Source organism: Lissotriton helveticus, chromosome 7 (assembly GCF_964261635.1).
Source record: "Lissotriton helveticus chromosome 7, aLisHel1.1, whole genome shotgun sequence".
NCBI classification, from domain to species: Eukaryota; Metazoa; Chordata; class Amphibia; order Caudata; family Salamandridae; genus Lissotriton; species Lissotriton helveticus.
Window position 1 is genome coordinate 1,803,061,551 of NC_136068.1, and position 13,496 is coordinate 1,803,075,046.

Consider the following 13,496-nt stretch of genomic DNA (forward strand, 5'->3'; position numbering starts at 1 on the left):
AACGTTTTAAAAAAACACAAACAAACATTACCACACTACTTTAAAACTGCCCTAAACCCTACATAAGTAACCCCCACCCCATGCGCAAAACCCCTTACCTGTCTCCTCTCCAACGTCGCCTACGGATCCTGCTTCCTCCTTCCTGCTGAGTTCACATCGTTGTGAATAGCCGCCGCCGCATTACACATTACATCGCATGCATTGTAAAAGCGCATGCGATGTAATGGTATATGCGATGTAATGGTATGCGTGGTTTTACCACGCGTTGTAACATCACATGCGTTGTAATACATGCGATGTAAAAGCAACGCGTGGTAAAACCCGCGTTGTAATGGTTGTTCCCCCATGGTGTACAATGGGCCTGCATGCCGACGCCTTGGTTCACACACCATGGTGTGCAATGGGCCTGCACACAGATGCCTATGCTCGCACACCATAGTGTGCATTGGGCCTGCATGCCGACGCCATGGTTCACACACCATGGTGAGCAATGGGCCTGCATGCCATGATTCACACACCATGGTGAGCAATGGGCCTGCATGCCATGGTTCACACACCATAGTGTGCAATGGGTCTGCATTCAGATGCCTTGGTTCACACACCATAGTGTGCAATGGGTCTGCATGCAGATGCCTTGGTTCACACACCATGGTGTGCAATGGGCCTGCAAGCAGACGCCTATGTTCGTACACCATGGTGTGCAATGGGCCTGCATGCTGATGCCTTGGTTCACACATCATGGTGTGCAATGGGCATGCAGATGCCTTGGTTCACACACCATAGTGTGCAATGGGTCTGCATGCAGATGCCTTTGTTCACACACCATGGTGTACAATGGGCCTGCATGCCGACGCCTTGGTTCACACACCATGGTGTGCAATGGGCCTGCACACAGATGCCTATGCTCGCACACCATAGTCTGCATTGGGCCTGCATGCCGACGCCATGGTTCACACACCATGGTGTGCAATGGGCCTGCATGCCAACGCCTTGCTTCACACACAATGGTGTGCATTGGGCCTGCATGCAGATGCCTTGGTTCACACACCATAGTGTGCAATGGGTTTGCATGCAGATGCCTTGGTTCACCCACCATGGTGTGCAGTGGGCCTGCATGCCGACGCCTTGGTTCACACACCATGGTGTGCAATGGGCCTGCATGCCGACGCCTTGCTTCACACACCGTGGTGTGCATTGGGCCTGTATGCCGACGCCTTGCTTCACACACCTTGGTGTGCATTGGGCCTGCATGCCGACGCCTTGCTTCACACACCGTGGTGTGCATTGGGCCTGCATGCCGACGCCTTGCTTCACACACCATGGTGTGCGTTGGGCCTGCATGCCGACGCCTTGCGTCACACACCATGGTGTGCGTTGAGCCTGCATGCCGACGCCTTGCGTCACACACCATGGTGTGCAATGGGCCTGCATGCCGACGCCTTGCGTCACACACCGTGGTGTGCATTGGGCCTGTATGCCGACGCCTTGCTTCACACACCTTGGTGTGCATTGGGCCTGCATGCCGACGCCTTGCTTCACACACCGTGGTGTGCATTGGGCCTGCATGCCGACGCCTTGCCTTGGTTCACACACCATAGTGTGCAATGGGCATGCAGATGCCTTGGTTCACACACCTTAGTGTGCAATGGGTCTGCATGAAGATGCCTTTGTTCACACATCATGGTGTGCAATGGGGCTGCTTGCAGACGCCTTGCGTCACACACCATGGTGTGCAATGGGCCTGCATGCCGACGCCTTGCGGCACACACCATGGTGTGCAATGGGCCTGCATGCCGACGCCTTGGTTCACACACCATGGTGTGCAATGGGCCTGCCTGCCGACGCCTTGGTTCACACACCATGGTGTGCAATGGGCCTGCATGCGGATGCCTTTGTTAGGAGGGAATCTTCAGGTTGTAGAAGGGATGGACCATCCGGACAAGGGGTGCACACGTCCCCATCTGTGCATAAAAGTCAGGTTCATGGCTGATACAAAAGCCCTAATTTAGAGCCTAGAGACCAATACTGATCCATATACAAACCGATATTTGCACAGAAATCAGAATTCTGAGTTGTGCAATAACTGTTGCACCCACCGGATTTTACCCTAGAAATGTATTTAATTCTCTTGCTGTCTCAGCTGTGATCTTAACATATGTATTGACACCTATACTGTTTTTTATCCTGTGTCACTTTTATGGTTCGAACTAAAAAACGAATACCGTTATTTGAACTGAACTGATTGAACTGACTACCCTAGATAGACTCCTGCAGGTCAGACCTAGAAAAACTAATCAAGAGGAAAAATTCCTGAAAAAATAAGAGACATGTAGATTTTGTTAAATACCAATTCTGCATGTTATTCCTTATTTCAAGTGAAATATGAGTTAAATATCTGGGTATTGGTATTAATTGGGTGTACCCTCACAGTACCCTGACCTACTGGGAATCAGGGCCTTGGTTATCCATGGGCACCATCACGCTTGCTTTTAACCTCTTTGCTTTACTCCAGGTGGGTGATGTCATGGATTTTTACATGTTGGGCTTCACCTCTAAAAGCAAATTTCCAACACAGGCAGTGAACCTGGAAAAAAAGCTTGACTTGGCTCCTGCAGCAAGGGGGGACTCCACAAGAGAGACAAAGGGTCAGAAGCCGTGCCCCATTTGCCTTACATATTCCTCTGTACCTGTTTGGCGCTATACAAAGGGGGTAAAGGGGAAGGAGGGCCAGGTGGCATCATTTTACCTGCATCCCTTTCTGAATTACGGACAAGCTCCTAAATATGAGAGGCCCACCTGGCTGACACCTTCCAAAGCCAATGAGAATGTCCTAAGCTATGCACTCCCGCGTGTGCGCAATGCCATCTGCACTCTTTTGGATGGAGTCTGCTGAATTGGGTTACCACACCATTTGCTTTTTTTTTTAACTTGCTTTCCAAATGGGGGAAAAAGCTTTTGCGAATCAGGCCTTTAACTTTGAATACATTTGTGTTTGCAATCAATTATTTTACTCATAAAAGTGGCGACACAGGGAGATTATAATGTGTATGTGAGATTAACACAAAGTTTCTCCATTTTGTCTTCCAGGCGAGGCCCTCTCCTGTGTGGAATGTACCAGCAACATAGACTGCACGACCCCTAGCGTTACCTGCCCCAGCCCCTCTGATATTTGTTATACTAAATACACCGAAACTACCTCCAGTAAGTAGGAAGTTTCAAATGAATGGGGTCCCAGGCAGTAGGTACACAATGGCTACTAAAATGTACTATTTAGTCCATATATGTTTCGGCTTCAGACTTTTGTAATCTAGATTCATTTTTAGGACTAAAACAGATTTTCAAACATTTACAGATTGTTAACTCATTTATCCATCTGGCTAAAGGGGTTTATATTTCAGCGAACGGGATATCCATTACCATTGTTACGGAGTAACCAGTCTGCCAAGATCTAAATCACGCCCTTTGTAACTTGTAAACATAGAAACTGCCTCATTATAGAAGAGGACTCTTATAGGAGCCGTGGCAAATGTTTTAACCTCTTACTTAAGCAGAAAATGCACAAGGATGAGCCTTTAAACCTAGTGCATTTCTTGAGATTCACATGGAATTGCATTTTTAAATTATAAACTGTAGAAGAAGCCTTTTAATGGGCACGCTTAAAACTAGGGGAAATCAGAGGAGAATGAATCACAGATACGGTTATTACCAGGGTCTAGGGTTCTGGTATATCAAAGACCCTCATACACATGCGCCAAATGGTATGGTATATCTTGGTTCTCCGCCCTGTCGGCTATGTGAGTAGCCTCATCATTGGGTCTTTTATCACTCGAACACTGGGTTCTCCAAGTGATCTCCTTTTTTCACCCGGAGGTGAACTGTCTGGTTTTATGACAGTTGTGATAAAAAGTGCAGAAATGTTCTAGCGAAGTGTGAATTAAAAATACCTCATGTCCTCAGTTTGAAACTTTAATTACTGAGGATGGGGTAAGATTAAGAGTGGGGTCGTGCTGTGGTGGAAGTGCTTCTGTTCCACCGTACCTGGTGATAGATCGTGAAAGGTCGACATGTTTTGGCCGTAGGTAGCACTCAAGGGTCTGTGGGCCTTCTTTAGGACCAGATCGAGGATGGCTATTGTCAGGAACAGCCTGTGACTGGTAAGTACATTACTCACCAATCTTCATCGAGCTCATTCGCTCATGTTTGTTTTAGAGTCGCAGTTGGCAATTTAGTCTGACTCTGGAGAGATAAAAGACGGTACAGATTGAAATACTCTGATGCGTTTCATACAGTACGATGTAGGTATCATCCTGTTCTGTTTTAATAAAATAAATTTAAATTGGTACAGCTGGAAACAGGAAAGTTTCTGATGGTAAGTGTTCCAAAATAACTGGTTTGGCTTGTGAATAAATTATGAAGTTGTATAGTACTGCTGTAGTGTGAGGAAATTCCTCTATTGTGATGATGATGGTGAGCGCTATCAATAATGCCGCTCACAGTGCATTTTTTTCATAGGGATTAAGGTCATAGTTATCTCGCTCACAATGCTTTCTGAAGCATTTTTTTTGTGTTCAAATTATTTTTGTTGAAAAAAAAAACGCACAGAAACGAAAGAAAATAAATACAAAAATGGCGGAGAAGAAAATAGCAATACAGATGGCATCTCGGTACAAGACAATCATTGTATGCAAACTAGCCAAAAGATACAAGCTAACGAAAAATAATATGTACTATACAAAACAATACTATCGTACTCAAGTGCCTATAAAATTCAGCCATAGATCGATTGTGGGTCGCAGGGTAAGAAAATAAACCTCGGACGTAGTAAAATACCAAGCGTGTCCAGATAAGTAATCATTAAGTGACATATGAAAGAGTGAGACAAGATTACAGCATACTTCTTCATAACAATGTACAGTACAAATCTATATATTTCACAATAGAATAGATTCACGGGGTTCAAATGACAATGTTGAGGCGTCCAGGGATTTCCACAGTTTTGGGTGAGATTTGCGCCATGGGGAGGAATGAAGTGCCGGGTTGTCCGCACCACTCAGAAAGGACAGCCACTCTTGCCAGATTTTAAATGATAAGTTAATTGCATTTTTCCATTTGCACAATATAACCTTACAGGCTAGGGTAAGCAAGATGTCCATCAGATCTCGGTCGTTATCATTGACCAGTGTTGGATCCAAGACGCCCAATAAAATATATGAGAACTCCCTGGGAGGATGAGTGTTAAAAATGTGGTCTATGCATTGGTAGATTTTATCCCAATATGACTGTAGAGTGGGGCAGGTGAAGAGCATGTGTGTGAAGTCACCAACAGCAGAGTTGCAGTTCCAACAACTCGGGCTGTAGATGGAGTTTGAAAAGTTTTTCTGGTGTCCAGTATGACCTATTGAGTAACATGTACTTAGTCTGTGATAAGATAGGGGATATGTTATTCGAGAAGGCTGTGCAATATATTTTTTCCCAGTCAAATGAAATATTAGTAGTGTTTGGTTCAGATTCCCACTTTGTTTCATTTTGTTTGTGTGCTTTCCTTGGATTAGGTGTCAGAAGCTTGTATATTCTGGAAACCGTGTGGCCAGAATTCAATAGCAATGGTAATTGGGTAGCTAACGATCGGACGTAGGGTTTAATAGAGCGCGAAGAGAGGAGGGATTTCAATTTTAGGAATTCATAGAAGTCCATGGGGGTTAAGTTGTATTGACTTTGGAGAGTTGAGAAAGGTAGCGGTTGTGTACCTGAAAAAAGGTCTTTAACTAGATTTATACCTTTGTGAGATCATGGCTCCCAGTAGAGCATACTACCTTCGATCCGGTGCGAGGCGTTTTTCCATAAAGAGGCCATGTTGGACTTGTTTATCTTAAGCTTAGCAAGGTTGTTTAACCATAGAAGAGCTCTTTTGGTGTTGAGGAGAACGTATCGTGAATGAGGAAGGTGAGATAGGTCCATGGTGAGGAGAGCAGATAGAGGCATTCTATCAATGAGTGACCTTTCTATTTCCAGCCTTATTGGAGTATAGTCTGAATGCCCTGTCAACCAATTAGCTCCTTGCTTACAGAGAAATGCCGTTTGATAGTTCCCAAAGTTGGGCAGACCCAGGCCGCCTTTGTCTTTAGAAAGCTGTAGCTTACTCAATGATATTCTGGGCTTCTTACATTGCCATAGGAACGAGTTAAAGAGTTTATATATTTTGTTTAAAAAATCAGGAGAGAAGGTCATCGGGAGCATGCTAGCAAGGTAATTGACCAGGGGAGTCACCATCATTTTTAGGGTTTCAGCCCTGCCCCACCATGAGAGGTATTTCCAATAATGTGGATATCTTCTTGTAGACCGAAGCTTCATTGACATGGAGAGTAGATATTAAGTCTTTCTTGAAGTCAAGGCCTAAATATTTAAAGCTTTTAGATTGCCACGACAGACCGGAGTCACCCATAATGTCCTTACTGCCGATATTGTTCAAGAGTTTAACTTCAGTTTTATCCTTGTTTAGTTTATATCCAGACACCTTTGAGAAATGATCTATTGTAGACATCAGTGCTGGAATGGCCTTATCAGCCTCTTCAGAGACAACTAGGACATCATCGGCGTAAGCCGTAATCTTGACCGTGTAATCATTAAAATGGACCCCAGATATATGTTTATTGTTCCTGATGTGAAACAAGAACGGTTCAATGGCAAGTAGGAAAAGTGAGGGGGAGAGGGGGCAGCCCTGTCTAGTTCCTTGTTTGAGTTTGAAGGAGGACGAGATCGAACCTCCTGGCCGAGGGGCTGAAATATAATGACATGACCATACGCGTGAAGTTTTCACCCAATCCAAATTTATTCAGCGCCGCTTCTAGATAAGTCCAATGAACTTTGTCGAATGCCTTTTCAGCATCGAGTGTGATGGCTACTGTGGGTGAAGGTGTTAATTTAGCCTGTTCCAAAACATGTGGTAAGACCCTAGTGTTGTCACTAGACAATCTATTCTTTAAGAAACCCACCGAGATGGATGAATTATTTTAGGTAAGAATTTTTGTAAACGGTTAGCTAAAATCATGGCGTAAATCTTAGCCTAAGTTGATGAGGGAAATCGGCCTACAGTTTTTAGGAAGTGTTGTATCTTTCCCCTCCTTGGGTAGTACTGCAATAATAGCTTCGGCCAGAGTACCCGTGACTGCCTGTCTCACTGAATTCGTGGAATAGGTTCAAGAGGGGAGGAACCAGGAGCGAGGGGAAGCATTTATAAAAGTTTGCACTAAACCCTGGGGCTTTCCCACATTTAAGCAGTTTAATAGCTTTTTCAATTTCCAGGGCGGTTATTGGACTGAGTTCTAATCGTTCTAAATCTGACAGGGCTGGAAGGCCGCATTCGTTGAGATAATCCTGAATTTTACTTTCATCAACATCCTTGTTCTTAGAATATAAAGTATCATAAAAGATTTTTAAAATATCAGCAATCTTATCTGGCTCCGAGTGAACTGCGCCTTTATGATCTCGTATACTATTTATCGTATTTTTCTGTACTTTAAACTTTAGATATGCTGCAAGGCTTTTACCAGCCTTGTTGGATTTAAAAACTTTCTGAAGCATTTTAAAGAATAAATTCAATGTAATGTGGCAGCACTTGGTATGGCATGTGATGGTCAGCGTGTTACTAGTTACTACAGAGAGATTAGGCAAACTAAATATGAATGAAAATATTCTTATGGATACCTGTTGCAGTGTGCGAATGACGCGAAGTTATGAAAAGGGGTTAAAATATGAGTTTATATTTCAGAAAAGAAAGCCTGGTTAGATATTAGACATTGTACAGGGCGACTGAATTACAAACCATAGCACACAAATGCGTGTTACATGCACGTTTTTATGTCACTTAAATTGTGACTCGATGACAGCTGTAAGGTAATATATTATGAAAAAAGGCTAGCATCTTAAACATCATTAAAAAAAATATTTTCTCTAGAAAGGAATCTGTGTTGATGATTCCAGATAGCACTTCACAAAAACCAAAAAAATAATTTTTCTTTCATATGCAGATTGGCCAAGGTCAAAACCAAGGGGGAAGACACCTTTCTTTATTTTGAAAGGGGTCTCCTTGACAGGGTGGTTCAGTGATGATAATGATGGCACCGTATGTTATAGTGTGTCATATGGTGTGTCCGCTGACGTTCCTCAGAGGCGGTGTACCTCTTATAAGTATAAAGCTTGGTCTAACCTCTGGGGATGGCATGGTTTTATGCTGTGTTATGCATAGTTTTATTATTCTGATTTGTGCTCTTTGTTATGTCGGAACTGGGACTTTCAATGTATTACAGAGAGCCAGGGTATATTATCATTTACACCATGGACATTGGTCTTCAGGTGGTACACCCACCGCTGTTCCTTTTCAAAGAGGATGAGCTCTGCATTGTTGTTCTTTGTGGGAAGGGTTTCCAAAATGACCCGTTGTATGTCCTCGGTGATGTGTTTCATATTGAGAAAGTGAGTGCTCATCCGGGTGGTGTATTTTCTGCATTTGATGTTACTACGGTGCTCGCAAATCCTCTGTTTTGCTTTCCTGCAGGTCACACCAATGTACTTAAGACTACAGGGACAGGTAATCATGTAAATAACGTGAGTTGTAGTGCAATTGATATGGTATTTGATTGTCCATTCAAAAATTTCACTTAGACTCTTGGTAGTTTTAGTGAGTTTGCAAACGGAGCAGGATCTACATCGGTAATGACAATGGATGGGTGGTAAGTTCCACATTGTAGTCCATTTTTCTCCTTGAGGTCTTTTTTGTGGTTGTCTTGTGTGGACTAGCAGGTCCCGGATATTCCTGGTTCTTGTGTTGGCAAACCTTGGTTTCGGCCAGTTAAATGTTGCTGATGTTAAGATACGCCAGTGTTTATTGACTGTTTTTTTCACTAGGTTAGTGACTGAACTGTAGGTTGTGACACACGTCTGGACATCTGGGTTATTTTCTTTGATGTTCGTTTCTAGGAGATTGTCCCTGTGTTTGTGTCGTGCTCATCTCTGGCATTTTCTAAACCCTAAAGCTGAATTGAAATAAACTTCAGGAAAGAAAAATATCTTCCTTTTCTGCGTGACAGTTTATCACAGTGTTTTAATCGTATTTCCGCTGCACTGTCTGTAAATAACCTCACTGGACCCTTCTCCTCGCTTTGCAACTGCACACCTTGGCGAGCAAAGGAGAGAGGAGGGGAAAACAGGCATTTCTTCCAGTGTTGTGCACTAGACTCTGGTTGTGCCACTGGCAAGGTCACAGCCTGACACAGTAAGTAGTCCGCCTTCTCTTTCTCTGACGCTGCGGATGGGCGTGGCGTGCTATTGCCTGGCACTCCTAATGATTCTGATGGGTTCCCTCTGGGCGTAATTTCTTTGCCAAGATGCCTGCATGGCATTCATGGGCCTATCTTGAGGTGCAGCTTGTCACATTAAGTGGAGTGAAGAACAGACAATTGATGGACAAAGTAGGCTCTGTCGTAGCTTAGCAGCTCGTGCTCGTCCTTGTGCTTTGTGATAAGGTCGTTTTGTAATTGTAAATTTGCAGTATGCTCATAGACATGTGGGTGTGTCTGTCACCATAGTTTGAAACCTTTGTGCTATATACACACATTTGACCTGTACACCTGGCAATCCACAGTGATAATGTCTCATTGTTTAGGAAGTGCTTTCACCTTGCGGGGTCATTGAACAACTGACCCTGTTGATACTAGCTCACACCAGTTGTTAGAGAGCTGGACTAGCCCAAGGAGGTAGTTCCTTCTATTTGCAGTACGTTGCTTTATTTAGCCCCATAGTTCCACATTCCTACCCTTAGAACGCTTTATCACCCGCAAGGGTATCCTGTCGCTTGGGTACCACCCGTCTGGGTTGCCGTACAGGTGTGGGCTAAGGATTGCGTTATTTGTGCAAACTGCAGCAGGTCTGGCTGTTAAGTCCTTCGTATCCCAGGCCAGTACAAAATGTTAATAGGATGATTAATGCCATTGCACCTGTTCTCACTTCATGTATGAGCACCTTTTCCTACTGCCTCTGATCCCACTTGCTGGACACAGCTCCCTGTGGTTTCACTGCTTAAGCAACCTATCACAAACACCAACATTCTTGGCAGTTTATGAACATTTCTGGATTGCCTTTTATGACTAAAATAGTGTAAAAGAAGTTAATAAACACCTCCCGTACTTTGGAGAAACATGGGCTATCCTAGACATGGCACAAGCTGGCTTCCCGGCTTGTCACTGAAGCAAAGTGGCACTTGCATTAGTATTGGATAAATTGCCTATCACACAGGATAAGAGGCGTGCTGCAGCACGGACCCTAGTGGACTTGGTAGCCACATTGGAAAGCATATTTCATTCAGTCCTCATTTATAGACTTCAGGATGCCTGTGTCTGGAGCAAGGCTATAGGTTGGATCAATCTGTCTTATCTGGAAGGGTCTGTAGAGAGCCACCCATCATCTTTTGAACTTGGTTTAACCCCATACACCCCTTCGGACCGGGCTTGGTCCGAGGGTATAAATAAAGGAGCCAGAGTTGCACGCGACCACTGGCTCAATAGAGACTAACTTGTTTTGCGTGAGCTTCTTTTGTGCTCCGTAGCACAGGCCTTCACTGCTGGTCCTTGCCTGCTACACTGGCGACGAACGATGCAGAAGGCGCGTCTAAGGCCAGCCCGTCTGCGCCCGTCCGCGCTTGGACCGCGCCCAGCACCAGAACCCCTGGCCCCTTTAAAAACCACAACGCCCAAGAGCACTACGATGCCAGCTTCCTCCACGCACTCAACCCCGGACGAGAACACACCTGCTACCAGGCAATCCCGAAGCGCACCCAAGGACCTTTCACCTACGGAACTGCAGCTTCACCAGCACTTGGCCCGCAAAACCACCAACCGAAGGACCCAACTACCTCCGGTGCATACTCTTCAACACCGACTCTGCCGGCAAACACGTGGTCGAACTATGGGACCTCCTCGACTCTACCTCCCCAGACGTCGCCTTCCTGATGGAGACCTGGCTGAACCCCACCTCCGCTCCCGACATCGACATCGCCATAGCCATCCCGGAAGGCTACAAGATCAACCGCAGGGACCGCACTAACAACGTAGGTGGAGAAATCGCCATCTTCCACAGGAACACCATCAGAGTCTCGACCAACACTGACAACCTCCGGACCGCCGAACACATGCACTTCCAGATTCACACCGACCTCAACACCACCCTCAGAGGAACCCTCATCTACAGACCCCCGACCACAGTTCAGCGACTCCATCGCCGACTTCATCAGCACACAGGCCCTCGCCTCCACGGACTACATCCTCCTCGGGGACCTGAACTTCCACCTCGAACAACGACACCAACTCCACCACCCTGATTGACAACCTCGCCAACCTCTGACTCAGACAGCTCGTGACAACACCAACTCACGCCGCCAGCCACACGCTGGACCCCATCTTCACCGCAAGCCCCCACGTCTCCGTCAACCACACCACTGAACCCCACTGGACGACCCTAACTGCACCCACTTCACCTTCAGGAAGCCCACCACGCACCAACACACCCAACAGATGCCTCGACACTGCTGGAGGAAGGTCACAAGACCAGCTAACCACCACCCTTGCCTAGAGCCCACCCACCGACTCCATCGACCCTGACACCGCCGGCCGCAACCTCAGAGAATGGATCAAAGACTGCGCCAACACCCTCGCCCCGCTCAAGACACCCTCCAACAGCCACACCAACAAGAAAGCCACCTAGTTCACCTAAGACCTCCAGGCCTCCAAACGAACATGCCGAAAACTGGAGAAATACTGGCTCTGCAAACAAATACCGGACAGCCACGCAGCCCACAAGAGAGCAACTCGCAGACACCATCAACTAATCAGAGCCGCCAACAGGGCCTCATTCAAAGATTGCCTGGATAACAACGCACACAACAGCAAAGAGCTCTTCAACATCATGAAGGAACTTTCCAACCCCAGCTCCAACACCAATGACATTCCGCCTTCGCAAGACCTGGGCAACGCGCTGGCCACTTTCTTCCACCAAAAGATCGCCAACATCCACGACCGCTTCAATGCCACGACTGCCCCAACAACCATCTCCCCCACGACAACCCCCTGCACCAACCACCTGCTCTCATGGACCAGCATCAACGACAAGGACACCAGCGAGATCATGAACACCATCCACTCCGGATCACCGCTAGACCCATGCCCTCAACAAAGCCAGCACAGCCATCGCAACCCATCTCCGGAAAGTAATCAACATTTCCTTCAAGACCGCAACCTTCCCAGAAAGCTGGAAGCACGCCGAGATCAACGCCTTACTCAAGAAACCCAAGGACCTCGAACGTCTGACCCATCTCCCTGCTCCCGTTCCCGGCGAAGGTCACCGAGAAAATCGTCAACAAACAGCTGACCCGCTTCTTCGAGAACAGCATCCTGGACCCGTCCCAGTCCGGGTTCTGCAGCAACCACAGCACCAAAACTGCCCTCCTCGCCGCTTCCGATAACATCAGGACCCTGCGTGACAATGGAGAAACAGCAGCCCTCATCCTCCTGGACCTGTCAGCCGCCTTCGACACCGTACACTACGAACACGCCTACACAACTCCGGGATCCAAGAGAAGGCCCTGGACTGGACCACATCCTTCCTCTCCGGGAGAACTCGGAGCATCCGCCTCCCCCCCCCCCCTTCCGCTCCATTGCCACCTATATCATCTTTCCACAAGACCGGCCCAGCATACCTCAACAGACGACTCAACTTCCACTCCCTCACCCGCCAGCTCTGCTCCGCCAGCCTCGCCCTCGCCACAGTCCCCCTTATCCGAAGAAAGACCGCCGGCGGAAGATCCTTCTCCCACCTTGCCGCCAAGACCTGGAACACCCTCCCCACCAACCTACGGCAGACCCAAGACCTACCGACCTTCAGAAGACTCCTCAAGACCTGGCTCTTCGATCACTAGCAGCACCCCCTCCCCCTAGTGCCTTGAGACCCTCACGGGTATGTAGTGCGCTTTATAAATGTCATGATTGATTGAACCCCCACCCTCCTGCCGATAGCCTCACTCATCTCATACGCTGAGCGGCGAGCCTGCCACCCCCACTGCAAGACTAGTGTGGTGACGTGTGTGGAGACGTCATGGCTCACTGCCTTGTATCCCACTGTGGCAGTGCAGCCTGAGCATACTGAAGTCAACCCAGCCTGCGGCGGTGATTAGGAGTGTGGAGCTCAGACGCACTCCGACATCTGCGAGCGGGCTAATCCAGTCAGGGAGGCCATCAAAGAAAAAGAAATTGCGGGGCGTTGCTGCCTGCCTGCCTCCTCTTCGTGTATAAGCAAGACATGCAACTGTATCCCTGCAGGGTGAGTGCCCCACCCTGCAGAGATACACTGAGGGGAAATGGTCACACAGGGAGCCTGAAAAGAGGCATTTCAAAATACATTCCCCCCCTCCCACACACAACGGCCTAAAGACTTGCTCTCAGCAGCTGAAT

The 13,496-nt window shown here is 47.0% G+C and overlaps 1 protein-coding gene across 1 annotated transcript in view; it reads left to right on the forward strand.

Annotated features, from left to right (window-relative positions):
- Positions 1-13,496, forward strand: part of LOC144770783 (phospholipase A2 inhibitor gamma subunit B-like) — a 91,094-nt gene that overhangs the window by 17,888 nt on the left and 59,710 nt on the right. The window contains exon 2 of the mRNA XM_078655537.1: positions 3,088-3,201. Coding sequence (XP_078511663.1) covers positions 3,088-3,201 — 114 coding nt within the window. The remainder of the gene's footprint in view (positions 1-3,087; positions 3,202-13,496) is intronic.